Source organism: Pan troglodytes, chromosome 7, assembly GCF_028858775.2.
Source record: "Pan troglodytes isolate AG18354 chromosome 7, NHGRI_mPanTro3-v2.0_pri, whole genome shotgun sequence".
NCBI classification, from domain to species: Eukaryota; Metazoa; Chordata; class Mammalia; order Primates; family Hominidae; genus Pan; species Pan troglodytes.
Window position 1 is genome coordinate 18,118,315 of NC_072405.2, and position 23,259 is coordinate 18,141,573.

The window sequence follows — 23,259 nt, forward strand, 5'->3', positions numbered from 1 at the left end:
CATATTCCACATGTGGATGGAGTCAGGGATCCCTGTGTTTTAAAATCAGTGAGGGAATTGAATATCTGGGCTTGTGCCAATTAACATACAAAACTCCGTGCTTTTGATGTTCTCATTCAGAAGATATCTGTGTTCCTTCCTGGTTAGCAACCATAGTCATAGGCTTCCTAATTTTGACCACAGGAAAAGAGGAGAGGCCTCTGCATGTTTGTGTCTGTTGGTTAGGCTGTGGTGCAGTTGGTGTCACACTTCAGTGAAAGTCTGGCTTTTCATCACAGGTTGATCTGAAAATTGTGCACAAGACTGGTGTCTCACATGTTCTTTCTCCAACCTCAGCTTTTCTTAGTGCCTAAGGTGTCTGCAAGTGGAAATCCAGAGGAAGACAGAGAGAAACTGAGTTCCTGACAATGCATTCACTAGTGAGTAGGGGATGCCTCTTTCTACTGAAATTATACCCATATTGCTGGCAAATGGACAGTTTTCTCCAATTTGCATGGGTGTTTCAGTTTTATTCTTTTTTTGTTTGTTTTTATGATGTAAAATCCACCCAGCCTGAGTCTTCCAAATGCAGTCAGGAGGCTTTCAGGTATCTGGCCTCCAATTAAGTTTTCTCAGGACTCTAGGTTGGGTATCGTGTGTCAAAGACTCCTAAATTATCAATATAATTTCTAATATTACACTACTTTATTCCAGCCCTCATTAAGACTATTTACAAAAAAAGATATTAGAGGTTTCATTTATATATTTCTTTTTCTTCTATCCATCCTATAATCTCATAGGGAAATAATTGACCCATTAACTGTACTGTTGGCTGAAATAGACTTAGGATTGTGATGAATGCAGGCAACAGAAATGAGTGAAGAGCAGAACATCACAGCCCAACAATGAGTCTGATGTTCTAGCAGCTGAGTTCAATAAATCCAGTGTGATAGGACTTGGGCAAGAGCTGTGCAGTGTTGAGGGAAAAGAAGAGTTTGATAAAATATATTTGAGCTTTTAAAAACTTTGTGAAAGGACAACTAAAGAAGTCATTACTATTCTTATCCCCATTCATTTTACCTTTTGGTAATTAACCTTTTTGCCTTCTGGTAACTGAAAGTAACATATAAGAAATATAATTATTTAATTATGGTTGCACACTCAGAAGAAGGAATATAGTAGATAGAGTACAATTTAGGGTTCTGTGGAAATGCTTTATAAGGGCTGGTTAGAAAAAAAAAAAACAATGAAGAGGCTTTTTAAATCTTTGAACAAGTGAAGTGAGAAGGTAAATTTAAAAGAGAAACAATGATAACTGATGTTTAGATTGCCGAGAGAAAGTTGAGAACAGGAGGCTTCATATCACAGGAATCATCGGACTAAGATTTCCTCAGTATAGCAGCCTCAGCGGTCTTGTCTTGTGCTGCTACACTGTCTTTAAGCCTTGTCATGAACACCTGAATTATATAACATTAGAGAGACTATATGTATGAATTGAATCCTATATTCTGCATAAAGCTTGTTCAGTTCTGAAGAATGCTGGAGTCTGGTTCATTACTTTCTAACTTTTTAATGAATAAGGGACCAATGACTTATATTTAATAAATATTTGCTAGATAGGAAACATGTTTTCTATTAGTTCATTAGATTATTCAAAACACATCATAGGTCTTTTAACCATTTGATTGGTGAGAAACCCGTGGTTCATCTAGATAAATAATTTATTTCATCATAGTCATGTTTAAAAAGTAGTAAATCATGGTTATTTGCCTTGTGACAAATCTGTAATTTACTTGAAATTCATGGTAAATTTCATTTTATTTATGAATGTTCAAGTGAAAATTTTATAATCAGTTATGTAGAGGTGATTAACAGATTACTGAAAAATATCTGGGTTATATTATGCCACACCTCATGCGATATTTCTTTATAGTAAACTTTAATGGATTCAGAGTGGGTATATCTCTGTGAGTGAATCTGAAAGGCAGATACCAGCTTAGTACTGAGAATGAACTGGCTGGAACCAAAAACACTGAGTATTCTGAATACCCAGCTCCTAGCTATGTCATCTCAGCCTTCCTCTTCCAGACATTGAAAGGGATTTCTCTGTCTAAACTAAAATGTCTGTGATGTTTTAGGAGAAAGTGACTTTTGAAGATGTAGCTATTGACTTCACCCAGGAAGAGTGGGCCATGATGGACACATCCAAGAGAAAGCTGTACAGAGATGTGATGCTGGAAAATATCAGTCACCTGGTGCCCCTCGGTGAGTCCCTCAACATTCACGTACATATGTAGACACACATTCTCTCATTCATTCAATAAGTGTTAGAACAGCTTCCCCATATCTCACTCTAATCTCTTCTCTGATTCTCTCACAGATCTCATCTGAAAAAAGTTTGAACTCTCTAAATCTATCTGAAATGAATATCTGTCTTTTTATTTTATTTTATTTAGCTTGTCACTCAATTAGAATGTAATCTTGACAAGTATTTCATGGTTTCTTTAGTACTCAGTCTCTAATACTCATAACAGACCTGGGAACATAATGAATATTTTCAATGTATTAAATTAAATATTTTCTAAATAACTCTTCTGCTTTAGTCTATGCTTAAGCTGAGACCAATTAGTGAAAACAATAGCAATATGTTTTCCATATAGAACACCAATTATTTTTGTAAATAGAATGTTTTTTTTGTTCTGCGTGAGAATAATAATAAACACAATGTGCAGAGATTTAATTACTCTCTTTCTGAAAAGATTGTGTATTATGCATTGTGTCTTGGAACTTAGGCATGGACTCAGCATTCATAGGTCCTGACTATTTTGAATTTCCTTTTCCTGATGGCCCTTTGGTTTGGATTTATTTTCTAGTCTCACGTTGGGTCAGAAAAATCCTGGGGAGTTTTCTGTGTTCTAGGTCTTGTGGCCTGAGCTGACCTTCACTGTTTTTATTCTTCCTTGATAGCCTGCCTTACACTTGGTGATAATGCACATTTATTGACAGTGAACTCAAAACACATGTATTCTTTCCACTAGCAGGGTACCAGATAAGCAAATCCTATATAATTTTGCAGCTGGAGCAAGGAAAAGAGCTGTGGCGGGAAGGAAGAGAATTTCTTCAAGACCAGAATCCAGGTAAGCAACAGGGTCCTGTGCTCTAATAGGAGGAGTTGCTTTGTCAATGAATAATATCAGTTGAATATTAATTAGTGGTTTTATTAAATGAGTGATAATTTCTAAAATGTAGGTTAGGCTACTGGAGCAGAATTCCTTAGATGTTATTATCATTTTGTTCATGTGTCAGATGCTACTCTTGTGTCCTCCTCTTTTTCTTTTCTTTTAATTTTGGGAAAAAGATAATTCATGTACTTGGCTGGGGTTAAACTTTCATATACTGACTCTTTCCCTGATATCCCTGTGAAGACTATCCCTCTATTTACTTGCCTGATATCTCATCACCATTTTAACTCTATTCACATTTTAATTTAAAAAATCTTTTCTAATTTCTGACACTGTACAATCTATTTCTTCTATTCAAGTAGTTTCTTCATTTGACACACTTGCCACATCTAAGTGTCAATTTTTGAAAAAAAGTAAATGGGCCTTGGGGCTTTTCAAACAATTTTATTACCATAATACCAATGTAACAATTTATTTTTCAATTATTTCAGACAGGGAAAGTGCCCTTAAGAAAAAACACATGATATCCATGCATCCTATCATCAGAAAAGATGTATCCACCAGTATGACAATGGTAAGTTTTATAGCTGTGTACACCAGTCATCTAAGTTAGAGACATGGTAATGGGTTAAGTTAGTAATGAAGCACAATCACCTGAGTGTAATTAGGCTGGCATTAAGTGCTTTCTAAGCAAAGAAAAAAACTGGAGACTTTGAATTTAGTGAATACATTGACCTGTGTTCTAAACCATAACATGAGATCTCTAAAATAGAGCAAGTGTATATACATTGCTCATGCCCAGACATTGAAAGATATTGATATCATCACAATTATGCAATAACTCTACAGTTGAGATGTTACAGAAGAGAACATATCTGTGTCTGCAGGAGATAATGTGTATGCAAATGTCAATCGAGAAAAATGACAAGACAAGTCTCAATCATTTTAGGAGATTTATTTGCCAAAGTTAAGGACATGCATCCAGGGGACAGGTGTATGCCTTTCTCCAAAGATGATTTTGAAGGCTCCAAATTTAAAGGGGAAAGGGTGGGATATTGAGAAGTATACAATTTTCATGTAAAAGGTGGGTAGAAAAAATAGTCATTCATGCATTTTTCTGGCTTAGTGAATCTGGATTTTTTTACATAACATGACATAAACAAATGAGGCAGAGGAATAATGCAGGAAAGCTGCATTTTTACATAAGACAACATAGGCAACATGGGGCAGGGAAACAATCAGATGTGCATTTGTGTCTGGTGAACTGGGGATGACTGCACCTGTAAAGACAAGTTATCAGTTTGCATTGCCATGGTGTAATTTTAACAGCTCATGAGGAATTTCCTTGTGGGCAAAATATGGGGGAGGCTTGTAGCTTTTCATCTTGTAGCCATATTATTTAGGAACCAGAAGGGGGAGGCAGGTTTGTGTGACCCAGTTCCCAGCTTGATTTTTCCCTTTGGTTAAATGAGTTTGGGGTCCCAAAATTTAATTTCCTTTCACACAAGAAACATTGGAAAGATTTCAACAGGGTCTACCACTGAATATTTGGTCTAGGATTCAAAGGTAGTGAAATGAATGTATAGATATATGTGGGTAAACCATTAAGAGCTTTTAATCTTTGTCCCAAAGGAGAACTCTCTCATTCTGGAGGATCCTTTTGAATGTAATGATTCGGGAGAAGATTGCACTGACAGTTCCACAATAACTCAGTGTTTGTTAACTCATAGTGGAAAGAAACCCTGTGTCAGCAAACAGTGTGGAAAATCCCTTCGTAATCTTTTGTCCCCTAAACCACATAGACAAATTCATACTAAAGGTAAATCATATCAATGTAATCTATGTGAAAAGGCCTATACTAATTGCTTTCACCTTAGACGGCACAAGATGACTCACACTGGAGAGAGGCCATATGCATGTCATCTATGTGGAAAAGCCTTCACTCAGTGTTATCACCTTAGAAGACATGAGAAAACTCACACGGGAGAGAGGCCATATTCATGTCATCTATGTGGAAAAGCCTTCACTCAGTGTTCTCACCTTAGAAGACATGAGAAAACTCACACGGGAGAGAGGCCATATAAGTGTCATCAATGTGGGAAAGCCTTTATTCAATCCTTTAACCTTCGAAGACATGAGAGAACTCACCTTGGAAAAAATGTTATGAATGTGATAAAAGTGGGAAAGCCTTTAGTGAAAACTCTGGCTTTAGAGGAAACAAAATAATTTACACTGGAGAGAAACCACATGCTTGCCTTCTATGTGGGAAGGCCTTCAGTCTGTCTTCCGACCTTAGATGACATGAGAGAACATGCACTGGAGAAAAGGCATATGAATGCCATTTATGTGGGTAAGCCTTCAGTCAATGTACTAATCTTAAATAGCATCAGAAAATTCACCCAGGAGAGAAAATTATAAACTTCTTCAGAACATATTCTGACTTTAGATGACACGGTGTTAGGAATGACGAAGGTGAGGAATGTGGAAGAGACTTCAGCTGTAGTTGTAGCATCTAAACATGCCAAAAGACTCACATTTTGAAGAAATACTGTAATCAACATGGAAGATACTTCAGTTACCTTTATTCTCCAGCCCACATCAATAAATTCATATGGAAGAGAAATTGTATGACATGTATGTACCAAAGACTTGTTAGTGATCTGAGCATAAATGACATGAGAGAGCTGAAACTGTCAACATAATCAACTAAAAGTCTTCAGCAACAGCTTTAACTTAAAACATGTGGGACTTTCAGGTAGAGAATCTCTAACTCTGCATTCAGTGTGAAAATGTTTTTATTTGCAATTTATTGTCAAATAACATGAGAAAACTTTACTTGGATGAACCCTTTATTTGTATTTTCTGTGAATAAACATTCAGCCAAGCACCAGGCTTGATGTTCACAAGAAAACACAGTGATAAAATGCTGCTAAAATGGAAAATAAGAGAGGAAAGCCTTCATAAGCTAAATAACAAGGGAAAGTCTTTTCAAGGGCAATGAATACTCTTGGAATACCAAATACTTCTTACTGGAGAAGTTATGCAATGAAAAATCATGAGCAATCCTTTCTTCATAGAGCAACACTTGTGGCACATGTGAGATTTCTCACTGGACAAAACATGGTTAGCATCTTGAAAGGAGAAAATTCTTTAGTGGTAATTCATTTCTTAGTTGACATTAAGTTTCTCACATTGAGGAGCTATCAAACTTGAAAATCACTGTGGAGAAACCTGATAGATTTCTCATCAGAAAAGTGAGTCAAGAAGGTGGACCTCTAGGAAAAACTCTTAACACATACTTTAGCAAAATAATTCAGAAATTTGGGAAAATATCTATTCATAAAAATGTGGCATGTAAATGCATAATAGCAAAGTGACCAGGGAATAAATTGAATGCAGAATTATATAAGAAATCTCATTAAACTTTTCCAAAAGATCAATACTTACAAATATTAAAAGAATACAATCTGTTGTTGAAAAAACTTAGTATGTTGGTGAAGCCCTTGTTTCATTTATGCAGCCCTAACAAATTGATTTGCATCTGCACTCCTTGGGTGAGATTCTTGGTCGAGATTCTACCCCAACTTCTGAGTCTCCCCAGTCTTCAACAGCTCTTTCCTCACAGCTCACCTCCCTTTACTTCAACGTCCACCAAAACCACTTGTTTCCATCCAACCCTCGAGTTGACACACCAGGGAACTTCAACCCCACTTGCTAGATTTCTCAGTATGTCATTGCTTAGATTTAGCAGGGAAATGGAGGCTGTATCAAAGACCCCTAGTATATGCATTTGGGTATCCCCAGCTCTTGCCTCTGTCTCTGAGCAGTTACCTGGGATCAGAGAATAAGGCAGCTCTTCTCTTCTATCCCTCAGAAGGCTCTTGAAATTTTGTCCCTGGAGCCTCTCTAACTGGAAGTAGCAGTTCATCTCATGACACCCCACATTTTATTCCGGTGAGTCCTGAGTTATTACACAGAGACAGACACAGCTGTGCTCCTTTTACTGCAGTCCAGAAGATAAAACACCAGCATGATAAAACAGCCGAACCTGTCAGCCACCTTGCAAGCCTTTCCTATATTTGATTCAATGTACTTTTCCCGAAGCAAAATGAAAGTTCTCACAGAGAGGCCCTCCTCTGCCTTGTCCTCAGAATTGGAAAATGTATTCTCCGTGAAGGAGCCTCACCACTGAACCTAAAACTCAAGAGAAAATGTTTCCTGAATATCAAGTGGGATGACTTGAGATTTTGCCAAACAGGCACAATCTTAATACGATCGGCCTTACTAAGGCTAAACGGCTTTATCCATGGTTGAAATTGACACATCATCATATTAAAAAATCTCCACGAGTAATTGATTTTACTCTGCAGCCAGGCTTTATGTCAAGTGTGAGGATAATGAGCAAGAAATTCAAGCCCTTGGCAAACTGGTTGGAGAGGCAAGGACTGTGTCCAGGCAGAGCTCATATCATTATTTATTGTTATATCTATTTAATTAAATATGTAATTTACCCACAAACTGTGGCTGACCTTATATGTACTCCTGAGCCCCATTAAGATGTACTATTTGTGCTGTGAAATTCTATGGGATTTGACAAATGCATGGTGGCAGATCTCCAGCCATTATTAAAGTGTAACACAGAATGCTTCTCTTATTCAAGCTCGTCTTCCCTCCACATAGAGGGAATCAATCGACTTTTGTATACTGACTCTTGAATTTGCTTCTTTATTTCCATCTTCTTTAATTAAAGCACAAGATATCATACTCAATTTCCATTTGATCTTCCAAAAGAAAAGTACTGAATAATCCACACCTGAATTTCAGTGATTCAGACTCAGGTCCACCGCTAAGACCAAACGTCCTGTGCTGCCACCTCATGGCCGGCAGAGGGCAATGAAACCCATCGTTCCGGCCATGCAGGGCGCATGCGCGCTCTGCCTCCCGCGGCGGGCCGGGTCTCCAGGGAGGACCTGAGTTTTCTTCACCCATGGTCAGGGAGGCGCCATCGCCCTGGCTTTGGGGCTGGGGCCTCCGGGGAGGTTCCGGTACGGGGGTTGGAGAGGCCGCTCTTTTTGCGAGGCCTGAGACGGCGGGCCCTGTGCAGGCTGCCCTATTCCGCGCCCTCAGGGCGTCAGTATCCGCCTGAGGCCGGATGCCACCGCTGGGCCTGGAGCATCCTCGGCGCTGCCCTCCCAGAGCCCCGCAGAGGCTGAGGTGGCGCGGTGGGGAGGCCGGCTCCGGGAGAAGCGGCGGCAGCGAGGGCTTGAGGACCCGGGCTACGGGGCTCCGGGGCGTCTGGCCTGGGTGGGACTGAGCCCATCCAGGGACTGGGACTCCGGGGTTGTGGTGTAGGTGGATCCGGGGCAGGCTCAGGACCAAGTCCCACTCCTTCCACCAAGGAGCGCCCAGAGGCCGGCGGCAGCTCCAGGTTCACCTCCTCCTCCTCCAGGTGTTTACTTTTCCTTTATTTCTGTGAGGCCAGAAATTGTCGCCATCCTTCACATCGGTGAATCGGGACCCTAACACTCATTACCTCAGGTTTATTGTTATTGCCATTAACAGTGTTGGTGGCATTATCACTAAGATCATCATTGTTGTTATTATTGTCATTTATGATTATTAGCAGGTGTGTTCATCATTTTGTCTCACTATGCATTTTTTTTGGGGGGGTGGGATTGGTTTTGTATGACGTTGAATTGAGCTTCTTTAATCTTGACCAGTGTTGTCAGATTTCTGAAGAGAATTCCGGAGGACATCTCCTGCCTTTCAGCGCAGCCACAGAATTTCGTGGGCACAGGAGAGCACCTAGAATATTCCCCTTTCATTGCACAGCAGCTTTGGGAAATAGTGGCTGCCTGGCTCTGAGATGAGGTAGAAAAGACTGGATACTGGGGCAAGTGTTAGCACCTCCACTGGTGTTTTTATGAAGCTAAGAGCACTGTCTCCCATGTAGACTTAGAATAAAATCTGATGGCTCTAAAGGGCCATGGCTGCCCTTCCTGGGACTTCCTGGGAACCTTTAAACCTTCTGTGGTTCCTGGAGTAGGTAGGTTGCCAAGTCTGTGCCTCATATGGTAGCACCAGTCTTTTCTGGGCCAACAAGGACACTTAGAATGTTTCCAGAAGCTCGGGCATGCTGTCTCTGTTCCTCCCTTCTGTTCAATGGCAATTCACTGGGTCCCTGGCTGATATAGAACATCCTGCAGAAGGTTGGGCTTGGGTGACTTCCTGTTCAGCCTTCCCAGGCAGTCATCTTTGAAAACCTTGAAGAGACTCACAGAGGCCATTCACTGGTATTTCATGACTGCAAGTGGGGTTTCTGGATCCTTGAGTTTACTCAGAATGTTTGAATGGCTCTGAATGGCCAAGAAACCCTCCCTGGTCTTAGAAGCTGCCAAAAGCTATTACTGGGTCTCTGAAGAGACTTTTAAATTTTTCCAAGTACATTTGGGCATAGGAAACTTTTCCAGGTCTAGCTGAGCCAGCTCAGGTCGAGTCCTGAAAAACTGGTGGGTATTGGGTGATCTCATCTTATGAAAGAGCAATTGGTGGCAAAGCTGGGCCTCCAGGAGAGCTGTGTGTGTATATGCCTGTAGAACATGCCTTGTAGTCACCTTTGGTAACTGAACACCATTTGTGAATGGATAAACTATATTCATTGCTGTACAATCATGAAAAATCCATATTAACAATGGCAGTAATAAAAATATTGATGGATATTAACAGGAATAATGATCATCATGATACTAGTACTAATGGTTTTAATACTGATAATAATACTAACCCTATGGACTTGGGACATATAAGTTTTCCATAAGTGGATAATAGGCATAAATATTTGGCTGTGTAGATTTACTTCAAGTCCCAAAAAGCAAGGATGAACATCTAGAATGAGAAGAAAAACAATCTGGAGGTTAGTATGTGCACACCTGGGGACTCCTGTGTTAACTTCTGGTGTTTCAGCCTAAGAGGGAATGTTAATATAACCCTGGTCCTGGAACACCATGCTGACCAACACCTACCAGCTTTCAGGAGATAAGACAGCTGGCTGATGGGGCAGGGATCCAGAGAAGGCACGGGTCCACACCTGCACATGTTGCCCAGTGGCAGAGTTCATGACAAGCAATAAGCCCCAGGACAATGTCATTCCCAGCCACCTGGCTGTCATCTGCTCTTTCATGGCCCCTCTCTACTGGTACCTCTAGGCACTGGCATGTCCTCCAGAGGCTGCAGGAGGGCATGATACTCAGAACTCTCCCACCTGCAGGAGGCAAGAAAGATGGAAACAGCTAAATACCATGGCTTCTGGATTTTTTTTTGGTGGGCATGGAATATTTGGCACTTGCTTTAATAATGGTAGAACCCAGTCAGTGGCTTGCAATACAGATCTAGATGACTCTGGACACCTGTAGAGATTTTGACAATTTCCAGAAGGTCACAAGTTCTTGGAGGACTTTTTCATGAGTTCTTTGACTGAAAAGGTGGTTCAAAGAGCTTCTATACTGACTTAGAAAATGTTGCAGAGGCCAGGTGCGGTGGCTTATGCCTGTAATCCCAGCACTTTGGGAGGCCAAGGCAGGCGGATCATGAGGTCAGGAGTTTGAGACCAGTCTGGCTAACATGGTGAAACCCCCTGTCTACTAAAACTACAAAAATTAGCCGGGCGTGGTGACACGCACCTGTAATCCCAGCTACTCAGGAGGCTGACGCAGGAGAATCGCTTGAACCTGGGAGTTGGAGGTTGCAGCAAGCCAAGATCGCGACACTGGACTCCAGCCTGAGGGACGGAGCGAGACTCCATCTGAAAAAAAAAAAATAAAATAAAATAAAAATAAATAAATAAGTAAATAAAAGAAAAAAGAAAATGTTGCAGACACTCTGGTGAACAGGTAAGCCCTCTCCTGCCACTCCAGGTAAAAGTTTCTTGGCCACAAACCTGATTTAGCAATATCCCTTCATCTTAGGTGGGTAACAGAAAGCCATTCATGACCTATCCAAGCATGGAGAGGGGATTTGACTTAGAAAACTGTTAGGTGCACTAGTTGGTGAAAGAAAGTGCATTCTAGGGCTCACAGGCCTACACATAGTGTTGCTATCACATAAAGCATATATATGAATTCTTTCTGAGCCCATGGCAAGATGAGGGTGCACTTCATCAGTCTCCTATGCTGGTATGAATAGGTACTTGCCTGAAAAATAAAAGAATAATTCAGGAAGCCCATTCTTCTACAGGACACCAGGCAGTACAGTAGGAGTCCTGGGGTTGCTGTGGTATTTATGTTTTAAGGTTGTCTTTTAATCATCTTCAGCAAATTCAACAGTCTTCAGGAACATGAAACAGTTATTCAACATTGCATAAAAATGACCACAAATATATCCATGATAAAGAACTGTACCAATATAATAATAACATTAATAACAATCATAATGGTGATGATACAAATGTCAATTTAATGAAGAGAGTAATAAAAAAGCAGATATTTAAGAACATATTCCTGTAAGCCTGTGACAATGTTCCCATACTAGCCCTCATGTTATTGATTAGATGGAGAAGCTTAGGGCCACATCTTGAAATATATTCTGTGATGGCAAAGAAGAGTGGCAGCAGGGAGAATAATTCTGAGCCACATGAGAACATGGGCAAAAGTGGAGATACCTGTGCCATGTGGAAATACATTACAAATGCACTATGGCAAATGGTCTGGCCAGAGTCTTGCCTGACACAGGTCGTACAAAAGCCTTCAGTAGTTCACCCCAAGAAATAGCTGGTCCAGGCTGTAGATGAGAGGCACTAGGCAGACACATCCACACCCACCTCCTGAGTCTTAGAATTCTGGTGTTCATCGAACATTAAGCCCCTAGCCTACTGAGACTTCACCTCCCAGCTGGTCTTCTACCATCTGATTCTTGAGCCCCATCACGTTAGTGTCATCTCCATACTGGAATTGCCAACAATGTCTGATGGAGGGTTTCACCCTGGGTACTTGGTACCAGCAATGTATGAAATACCAGAAGGGAGGCTCCAGGGCTTCCATAGAAGACACATTCTAAAGTTACTCAGGTGATCAAATGGTCATCTCAGAGATTTTCAGTAGAACTGCAGCATTTTGTCAATACCTGAGTGAATGCAGAAACTATCCAGAGGCACGGGCATTCTAGGAAGCTCCCTGTGTAAATCAAATAGAAGGAATATCTACTTCTGGGCTCAAAAGCTAACTTAGAGAAAAAAAAAGTGAGATGCTGGCAGAAGGCAAATAACTCCATTTCAGTTCCCAAGAGAAAAATGGTTCTGTAACCTCTCAGTTTATTTAGAAAAGTTTTGGAGCCTCAGGAAGACCGAGTATATCATTCCTGATGTTTCCAGGACAGATTGGACTGCTTAGGCCTTTGGGACTATTCTAAGTCCTCTCAGGCTTCCAGGGGAGACTGTAACTCTAATCCTAGAGCTCACACCAACCCCGAGCAAGCTCATTGTTTTCGAAATATTCCAAGGAAGCCCATCCAGGGTATGCCTATATTGGTGAGTTTCACTTTGGACTGGCAGGAGAAGACTGAGAATTATACATCCTGAGTTCACTTGGTAAAGGTAGGGGAGCCAAGAAGTCCAGATCTGGAGAGCACCTGAAACACCAGATGGCAGAAGGACAGTAAGGAGGTAAAGTCAGCTATGGAATTGGAGCTTCATGTTTACTGCGTGTAGGATTCTGAGTTCCAGGACTGATGGGCTGGTAGGGATCAGAGAGGTGTCTTCCTTGCAGGGAGCCAGGCCAAACCAGCCATCTGGTTGCACTACTGAAAGCTTTTGTGTGCCCAGTGGTGGGCAAGACACAAATCACAGTCCCTTCACCTCTGGCTGGTAGTTCTTGATGAGAGAGGTTTGCACACAAATGTTCATATTAGCCCATGGCCTCCTGCGGCTTGCTTTTCTTTCACCTCCTGTTTTTGATGTTTGCCATCATGGAACACATTTCATAGAGAAATTCTTTGACTCTGACTCCAAATTACACAAGGAGGACACAGTTTGTGAAGTTTTCATATATTTAGGGGAAGCTCCACATTAATTTTTGTATCCTTATATTCATATTGTCACCAGTATTAAAATTCGTACTATTTAGGTCATTGCATTCATTATCATGATTATTAATTATTTTTCATTTATCATTTGTTTTTATTGGTTAATTTTTGTGGCAGCTGTTCTATAACAATCACTAGAGTTTCCCTATTCATGAAAGATATCCAAGTTAATGGAGATAACTAGGAGTGTTACTTTACAGGTAAGTAAATACAGATAATCTTGGCTGGACTGTGGCTATATTGTCTGGTGTCCCTTTGAGGGTGAAGCCTCCTGTATTATTCTAAGTGACCTCTGGAGAAAGCAACTGTCTCATAATTGCAGGGACGACTTGAGAAGGCATCCTGAGCCTATGCAGAAATGCAGAAACACTTCCATGATCTAAACAACCTATGTGAAGGCCTGAAAGCCAAAGCAAGATCCTCTTATTACAAAGCTGTCCAACAGAAAGTTTCCGAAGTAACACTGGAGGTCCATCAGTCACTCTTCCTGGTCTGGAAATGCCAGAAATGTCCTCCTTGGTCCTTCTGAGAGTCAAGATTTTTCAAAATCACCTCAGGAGCCGCAGAACCACTCCATCCTACCTGAAATTGCAGGATGACACTTCTTTTGACCAGAGTCTCAAAAATATATTCGTTCATAGTTTTGATTCCTGGGAGCCGCCATTGCTTGCAAAAGATGTGCCAGAGAATAGACATTTTCTGTCTCCTCACTTGTCCGGGGAAGACTGAACTTTTACTGAAACACAGAGATGGGAATCTGACCCTCTGAGCAGCCTCAGGATTTTCTAAGTCTTCCAAGCAGAGTGGAAATACTGGTGAGGACCCATTGCACCCCTTGATGGTCTGGAATCACATAGGATGATGCTTTCAAACAACTCTAGGTGGAGATACATTTTCTGAGATATTCCAAGGAGGAGGGACACAATTGGACCAGATGTTAGAAGGACAGCTGAGCATTAAGTGCCTATGTAGTGTTTGCAGCTTAGTGTCCCATGCAGAAGGGGAATCTGGGCCCTGGTGTTAGAATTCAGTGTAATTCTGGGTTCCTGCTTTCCTTCCATGAACTCCCAATTCCAACTGGATGTCTGGAAGAACTACTGAAAGCTGCTGAGTGTCCTGCAGCAGGTGAGCTGTGGCCAAAGCCCAAGGATGAAGGGAGCTCCCTCACTCTGTGACTGTGAAGAGGAAGCCTGAGGTGTAGCAGGCCCAAGCCCCAGAAGTGTGGAAAAAATGAGGTAGGGAGGGAGGGGGCCTCAGGAGAAGACTGAGTTCTACAGAATCCCAGGGTCAAGAGGATGGTGCGGTGTCCTGGCACTGTCTTTGATGTTGCAAGAGGGGTGATAATCCATCTCCTGAGTAAAAACTTCACATGGAGTGAGGAGGGGAGAAGTGAACAGAGAGGAAGCAGGGAAGGCCAAGACAGCGACCAGCCTTACAGCAATTTTAACCAGAAATGGACACAGACCCTGGACCCCATCACAGGAGTGCAGGCCTAGGACTGTCTCCAGGTAATGCATAGCTCCCTTGTCAGGTTAGTGGGTGCAGGGATTGTGACGTCTGCAGGGGTGTGGAAGGCTGGGCAACGGGAGCAGCTTACTGGGCTGGACCAGAAATACTGAACTTCTTTTCCACCAGTGAAATCCCTTCTGGGTCAGAAAAAACTGCGAGTTCCGGAGGGGCAGGGCCTAGGAGGAGGTCAGGTCCTGAGCCTTCCTGGTTTGACCCCCTCCCACCCCCTGTGTTTCTGGGTCTGTCCTCACTTCCACCCAGTGGATCCTGAGTCTCTTCCTTTGAGTCCCTTTGAGTGTGTTGTGTGCAGTGGGGCCGGGCCGCTTCATCGACTACACGTTAAAGGTTTCCAATACTTTCTGGCCAAAGCTTAGAGTTGTCAGACCACTGACTTTGAATGTTGACCTGGTTCCTTGTGGAACAGAGTAATAGCTATTGAAGTTTAAAGTCACTTTCCTGCGTGGATGGTGAAGAGGCAGGCTGTTCAGGCATAACTGTCCTCAGGCCTGGAGGGCTGTGGAGGTCACCGTGGGCGGTGGGTGGATCCGGAAACTCTGTGGCTCTAGACTTTCAACTATTTCATTTTTTCTTTTGTAGTTTTTGTTTGTTGCTTGCTTTTTTTACAATGGGAAGTAGAATGTAAGATGCCAAACTCAGCCTGTGGGGAACATGGATTTTCACAACAGCAACCACAGAGCGTGGTTTCCATTTCTATTCCCTGTTCATGTGGGAGGCAGAGAAGGAAATCAGGTGCTCAGATCCAGGGACATCACAGGACTAGGACATGTGCAGTGAGGGTGGAAGGCAGAGGCATTGCTTTAGGAGAATAAAATTACTGCATGCACACACATATGTATGTATATGGATGTATGTACACAAACTTGCATATTTATAGATTCTGTTCTCCCTCTGTCTATATAATTTTCTTTATTTCACACTTGATATGATTTCTAAATTTAAATACCTTTGAGAAAAATGTGAATTGTGAAGGGATTTAAATGTCAGTGAAAAATGGAATTAACAATAAAAATATAAATATAAACTTTATTTCTCAATATAAGCTCTACTGAGATCAAGACACTCCATTAAGGGATGATCCCAGCCATTCAGTCCATTGCTAAAGAACTGAGGGTGATGGGAATTTAACCGTGTCAATGCAGTCTTCTATTATTACCTAAAGAAAAATGGGTGCCCTTTACAGTTATTTTAAGATTATGGAAAAAATAGTCAGAAGAAACCAAATCAGGACTGTAATGTTGGTGCCTAATAATTTCCCATGAAAACTCTTACAAAATTACCCATGTTTGATGAGAGGAAGGAAAAGAAGTGTTGCTGTGGTGCAGAGGGACTCCCTAGTGAAGCTTTACAGGGCGCTTTTCTGCAAAAGTGTTTGCTAGTTTTCTCTAGGAACTCTCCTAGTAAGCAGATGTTATAGTGCTTTGATCTTACAGAAAGTCAACAAGCAAAATGACTTGAGCATCCCCAAAACCTCCATGGCTTTTGCTTTTGAGAAGTTTGCTTTTGCTTTGACTGGACCACTTCTACCTCTTGGTAGCCATTGCTTGAATTGTGCTTTGTCTTCAGGATCTTATTGATAAAGCCAGTTTCACTCCCTGTTAAAATTCTTCAAAATAATGCTTCAGGATCTTGATTCCACTTGCTCAAAACAGTAACTAATAGCTCTGCTTTTGTCCACTGCTGATCTAGGCACAAGGGTATTTGGGACTCATCAAATGTAAAGTTTCTCAACTTTCACGTTACAGTCAGTATTGTGTAAGCTGAACTAATTGAGATCTCTGTGGTGTTGGCTATAATATCTCTTGTTAATCATCAATCCCCCTCAATTAGGGCATACAAACGATTTTTTTTTCTCAAAAATTAGTATGGATGTCCTTTCTCTGTTGACTTCATCTTCAACATTGTATTATCTCTTCTTACAATAAGGTATCCATTTGCAAATGATTGATTCTTCAGGTCATTTTTCCCATAGACTTTTCATAAGGAATAATTTATTTCACCATTTTTTGTACCCCAGCTTCACCGTAAATTTGATGTTTGTTCTTGCTTCAGGTTTGACAGAATTCATGTTGCTGCCATAGAGGGGCTCTTTTCAAACTGATGTCTTAAATCTTGTTCAGATATGTTAAAACTGGGCCAGGCATGGTGGCTGACGCCTGTAATCCCTGCATTTTGGAAGGTTAGAAAAAATAAAGTTTTTTAAAACTTTATTTTATTTCATTTTAAGTTCTGGGATACATGTGCAGGATGTGCAGGTTTGTTACATAGGTAAATGTGTGCCATGGTGGTTTGCTGTACCTATCAACCCATCACCTAGGTATTCAGCCCACATGCATTAGCTATTTATCCTGATGCACTCCCTCCCCACTCACCCCCAGACAGGCTCCAGTGTGTGTTGTCCCCTCCCTGTGTTTATGTTCTCTCATTGTTCATCTCCCACTTATAAGTGAGAACATGTATATTTGGTTTTCCGTTCCTGCATTAGTTTGCTGAGAATAATGACTTCCAGCTTCATCCATGTCCCTGCAAAGGACATGATCTCTTTCCTTTTTATGGCTGCATAGTATTCCATGGTGTATATGTATCACAGTTTCTGTATCCAGTCTATCATTGATGGGCATTTGGGTTGATTCTATGTCTTTGCTATTGTGAATGGTGCTGCAATGAACATACGCATGCATGTATCTTTATAATACAAGAATTTATATTCCTTTGGGTATATACCCAGTAATGGGATTGCTGGGTCAAATGGTATTTCTGATTCTAGGTCTTTGAAAAATCACCACAGTCTTCCACAGTGGTTGAACTAACTTACATTCGCAAAAACAGTGTAAAAGTGTTCCTATTTCCCCACAGTCTCACCAGCATCTGTTGTTTTTTGACTTTTTAATAATCACCATTCTACTGGCATGAGATGGTATCTCACTGCGGTTTTCATTTGTATTTCTCTAATGATCAATAATGTTGGGCTTTTTTTTCATGTTTGTTGGCTGCATAAATGTGTTCTTTTGAGAAGTGTCTGTTCATGTCCTTTGCCCACTTTTGAAATTTTTAATTTTTAATTTTTTAAGACAGAGTCTTGCTCTGTCACTCAGGGTGGAGTTCAGTGGCACAATCTCGGGTCACTGCAACCTCTGCCTCCTAGATTCAGGCGATTCTTCTCTCTCAGGCTCCAGAGTAGTTGGGATTACAGGCCCGCACAACTACATCCGGCTAATTTATTGTATTTTCAGTAGAGACGTGGTTTCACCAGCTTGGCCAGGCTGATCTTGAACTCCTGGCCTCAAGTTATCTGCCCACTTCACCCTCCCAAACTGCTGGGATTACAGGCATGAGCCACTGTACCCAGCTTTTGCCCACTTTTATATGGGGTTGGATTTTTTACAGTTTTGGGTTTTACATTTAAGTCTTTAATCCATTTTCAGTTCATTTTTGTATAAGGTATAAGGAAGGGGTACAGTTTTAGTTTTCTGCATATGTCTAGCCAGTTTTTGAAGCACCATTTATTATTAAATAGGGAATCCTTCCCCCATTGCTTGTTTTCATCAAAAATAAAATGGTTGTAGATGTGCAATCTTATTTATGATATATCTATTCCATTCCATTGGTCTATGTGTCTGTTTTGTACCACTACCATGCTGTTGGGTTACTGTAGCCTTGTAATATAGTTTGAAGTCAGGTAGCATGATGCCTCTAACTTTGTTATTTTAGCTTAGGATTGTCCTGGGTATATGCGCTCTTTTTTCATTCCATATGAATTTTGAAGTAGTTTTTTCTAATTTTGTAAAGAATGTCCATGGTAGTTTATGGGACTAGCATTGAATCTATGAAATACTTTGGGAAGAATGGCATTTTCATGATATTGATTCTTCTTACCCATGAGCATGGAATGTTTTTCCATTTGTTTGTATCCTCTATTATTTCCTTGAGTAGTGGTTTGTAGTTCTCCTTGAAGAGGTCCTTCACTTGCCTTGTTAGCTGTATTCCTAGGTATTTTATACACTTTGCAGCAATTGTAAATGGGAACTCATTTGTGATTTGGCTCTCTTCTTGTCTATTGTTGGTGTATAAGATTGCTTGTGATTTTTGCATATTGATTTTGTATCTTTAGACTTTACTGAAGTTGCTTATAAGTTTAATAATCTTTGGGCTGAGATGATGGGATTTTATAGATATAGGATCATGTCATCTGCAAACAAAGACAGTTCAACTTCCTCTTTTACTATTTGAATATGCTTTATTTTTTTCTCTTGCCTGATTGCCTTGGCCAGAACTTCCAGTACTATATTGAATAGGAGTGGTGAGAGAGGGCATCCTTGCCTTGTGCGGAATTTCAAACGGATTGCTTCCAGCTTTTGCCTATTCAATATGATATTGGCTGTGGGTTTGTCAAAAATGGCTCTTATTATTTTGAGATATGTTCCATCAATACCTAGTTTCATGAGGTTTTTAACATAAAGGAATGTTGAATTTTATCAAAGATCCTTTCTGAGTTTACTGAAATAATCATGGGGTTTTTGTCTTTAGTTCTGTTTACAAGGTGAATTACTTTTATTGATTTGGGTATGTTGAACCAGCCTTGCACCAAAGGGAAGAAGCTGACTTGATCTTGGTGGATAAGCTTTTTGATATGTTGCTGGATATGGTTTGCCACTCTTATATCGAGAATTTTTGCATCAAAGTTTATCAGAAATATTAAACTAAAGTCTAGTAAATACATTGAAAATAATAACAGACTGATTAAAAGACTAAATAATATGAATCCTAAGTGTTCTCACAGCTGATTTATAGAGTAAAAGCATTGTCAAACCAAATGAGCTTGGCCAGAAACTGTATAGAGTCTGAGATGTTGTCTGAACTTCCAGTTACTCATTGTGAGGTGGAACTGCAGTAACTATATTTGGTGCAAAATTTCATGTTGATGGAAGCTGAGATGTCCTGCAGTCTCAGAGGGAGAGAATTCTGGTGTATCTCCCTTTGGCTTATGAGAAATGAAGATTTAGGCCATGAGGGTTTTGTCAAAATTTATGAGATATAAGAAATGGGGACATTTTTAGGCCACGAGGCAAGGCCTAGAGGTGTAAAGAAAACAGCTTCTGACCCAGCGCTCATGAAGTCAGCATAGTGTCAGAGGTGATGGCGGAGTGAGCATAGTATGGTCTTTGGAACCATTCCTTCCCCATACTCCTTCATAGGCCAGGTATGCGCAACCAGGGGGCATCTCAGGCCTGATGAGCAGAGTCCTGAAGAGACAAAGAGGAAATCCTGAGGAAGAGACTTGACAGGGAGGAAGGAGCCACCATTTTCACTCCTGAAAAAACTCTTCCTCCCTAGTAAACCACAGGATTTTCCTTGAACTCAGTGAGAGTTTTCTCGAGTGAAGAGAAAAGAGAGAGAAAGGGACTGATGAGTTATCTGTTTCCACCACCTGAAGTGATTCTGAAACATTGGGGGACAGGAGAATTCTCTTCAGAATCATGAGCAATCCAGGTGCCATGGTTACACATGAGAGACTGGAAGTTCTTATCTCTGGAGTGTAGGCACTAGGCATTGATATTCGTTAAAGCTCATTCACTGATTAAAAAGTGAGACAAATAAATACTCTGCTGCAAGATTTATTCATGACATTTTATTTCACACACAATTCACTTGTCTTCAACACAAAGAGCTCTTGGTTCCCTGCCTATGGACACACTGTAACTGGGTCTTCCAATTTCATTCTTCTGGATGTAAAAGAGGACATAGGCCTGTTGACTCAGGGGAGAAGTGATACCAGAGGCAGTGACCTCGGTATCATCCATTTTATACCACTGGCATTCTTGAATTTGACATAAGAGAAGTAATGTCCGTTGTGACAACTCCACCCGGTGAGGACAAGCACAGCATACAGGACATAGACAAGAGGTCCTGTGTTCTGCTGAGACATGTATGGCTGCATGTCAAGGCATTCAGGATATTGCACATTCTTGGCAAGTTTGTTGTCTGTGACATCGGAGAATCTCTTCAAGACAAGGATGATGACCTTGGCAGAAGTGTGTAAAGTTAACGTCTTGGAGGCCGGCGCCCTCTGGAGACAAAGACCACAAAGATAGGCATTCTCTCCATTGAGTTCTTCGGGCTTCACCAACTGTTCCAAAGCTTGCTTGACACTCTGATCTGCCTGGATATCCAGCGCGATGTCCAGGTAAGGGTCAAAGGTGTCTGAAATGCCGTGGAAGTAGAGACATTTGATTTGAGATCTCCAGTAGCCTCCAAATATTTGGTGGATGAGGGTGGTGTCCTTAGAGTGATGATCTACCTGCTTGTGGCCGGGAAGGCATGCCTTTTTCATGGCATCCACAGTGAACATGAAAAATTCATGGGCATCTTCCTGTTTGTCTCTATGGAAGCCACCAGCCAATGCCTGTGAGGGCTGGATGACATGACCAGGATGGTGGAGGTGCCCCTGTGATGTGAGCTTACATAGTACAGAGCATGCAGCACTTGGGAGGATGACACGTTTGAGAGTGCTCCCAGGACAGCATGTAGTTGGCAAGGGGCAGTGTGTATGTCAGGCACTGCAGGGAAGCATTCAAGTAGCAGGTATTTCCCATATTCTGGAGCCCAGCCCCCACCGCAGAAGGTCTCCTGCTACTCAGAGGAAGCTTCTCCCTGGGAGCAAGCTGTCTTGCCACAGGAGCCAAATCATCACAGAGGTCGACACGGGTCTCAGATGAGAGTGGTGACTTCTCAGGGAGAGAAATCCGCTGGATTTCGGCAACAGCTGCATCTGGCCGAGAAGATGTGAGTTTCAAAAAGTGGTTGAACTGCCACTCACCTCCCAAGTAGAGTGAGTCGTCCTCCATGTTGCCTGAAACAAGGATCACAAGGTTTTTCTGCTGGGACCGCAGGTTGCAGAAAGACGCTGTCTCTTCCGAGAGAGTCTTCAAATGACGAGCTCTCTGGCCGCATCAGCCCTTCCATAACTCACCCCCACCAACCGCGAACACCCCACCCACACATCAGGTGCACGATAAACCAATCATATATCAGCACTCAATTAAGGAATGAGTCACAGGGTGTGTCCCCTTGCATCGCTGGGAATTCAACAGACACAGCCCACATCATGATTTCTAGAACACCTGCTTCAAATTACTCCTCAGGATGATAGGCACATATATGAGTATAACCGGGTGGGACAGTGGGCGCATAGATGCCTTATTTTAGGTAAAACAATGTCAGGGAAGAAATCTTTACCTATGAAACCGTGTGAGTATGTGTGTTTGTGTACGTGTGTGTGTGTGTGTTTGTGCTGGGATGTACTTCCAAGTATGTACTTTTGGCAGCTACTATCATCCTCTCAGCGACGGAAGGACAAGAAGTCTGAAGTGCGCTTTCTGACCTGAGAATAGTCAATGAAGTATAGTAATTAGCACAGTGTATCTTTTTCCTTAATAAGGAAGGAGAGATCCGTGGAATCAAACAGACCTTCCAGCGATAACCTTTCCACGTTCAGCCTATTGACTCTATATCCGAGAGAAATTACCTGCTAGTGGAGAACAGGAGAAGTCTTTGCATGAAATGCTCTTGTGGAAGCTAGATTGCCAAGTAATAAAGCACCAAGTGGTAGAAACATGCACTGAAATCTGAAGAGATACTCAGCGCACAATGTAAAGTGTGAAAGTCTTTGGGGAAATCATGCAATCACCGATAGACTAATTGATGACATTCCGCAAATTTATGTGTGCCAGAAAAGAGAGATGGTCATGACATTGTATAGGGAGTGTTTTCGGACGTGCGACGGCAGTTTAAGAAAACATGAAACAAAAAACTTGAGAAATCATAAGGTATCCCAACTATAACCTTTTGTTTATTAAAGAACTGACGAAAATAAAAACAACGTATCTCACAGCATGGGTGATACTATTTCCATACGTATGTGATAATGGATCAACGTTTCATAGAGATGAAATAAAAAGTTCTAATTTTGACAAAAGGAAACAACGAAAATTATACCTTAGAAAAGCCCGGGACACGGAAGTGAGGCCCTGTCTCAAGAAGAAACATCGGAGACTTTTAAAAGCAGGGAGTGAAACAGAGGACAGCACAGCATTGTTAATACTGGCCCTTGTTTCAGTGGGAAAAGGCAATAATAAGCCGTGTATCTCCTGGATTCTCGAATCGATTGTTCATGATCTGAGATGTTCCCTCCATTTCCAGTTATGCATTGTATGCTGGAATTGCAGTTGGCACATTTTGTGCAAAAATTGTAATGCTGATGAAAGTGGACATGTTCCCTGAAGTAAGAGGGACAGAATTTGGGTGTGTCTTCAGGCTCTCTGGCTTACCAGGAATGAAGATCCTGGCTGTAGGGATTTTCCCAACGTGTCTTAGACTGTAAGGAACAGGGCAGAATTGAGGCCCGGCGCCAAGGCCTCGAGGTGTAAAGAAACAGCCCTGGCTTCAGGGCCCATGAAATTAGGATAATTTTAAGGAGGATGCTGGAATGAGAGGACTG

The 23,259-nt window shown here is 41.5% G+C and overlaps 2 protein-coding genes and 1 pseudogene across 8 annotated transcripts in view; 2 read left to right on the forward strand and 1 right to left on the reverse strand.

The window, feature by feature from the left end:
- Nucleotides 1-336: 336 nt before the first annotated feature.
- ZNF705D (zinc finger protein 705D) lies at nt 337-5,540 on the forward strand. The gene is given in 6 exon segments (XM_024353624.3): nt 337-419; nt 2,118-2,244; nt 3,021-3,116; nt 3,653-3,735; nt 4,794-5,313; nt 5,316-5,540. Coding segments are annotated over 6 exon segments (984 nt in total). The 5' UTR covers nt 337-407; the 3' UTR covers nt 5,462-5,540.
- A 6,974-nt stretch (nt 5,541-12,514) lies between these two features.
- LOC736669 (uncharacterized) overlaps nt 12,515-23,259 on the forward strand; it is a 188,406-nt gene continuing 177,661 nt past the window's right edge. For 2 of the 7 annotated variants that reach the window (XM_054656549.2, XM_054656548.2), the window contains exon 1: nt 12,515-14,360. In XM_054656549.2, the coding sequence (XP_054512524.2) occupies nt 14,228-14,360 (133 nt within the window). In that variant the 5' untranslated portion in view covers nt 12,515-14,227. The remainder of the gene's footprint in view (nt 14,361-23,259) is intronic. The other 5 variants (XM_054656546.2, XM_054656550.2, XM_063816882.1 and 2 more) reach the window with 4 other exon arrangements.
- On the reverse strand, nt 20,408-21,607 carry LOC134810811 (ubiquitin carboxyl-terminal hydrolase 17-like protein 6; annotated as a pseudogene).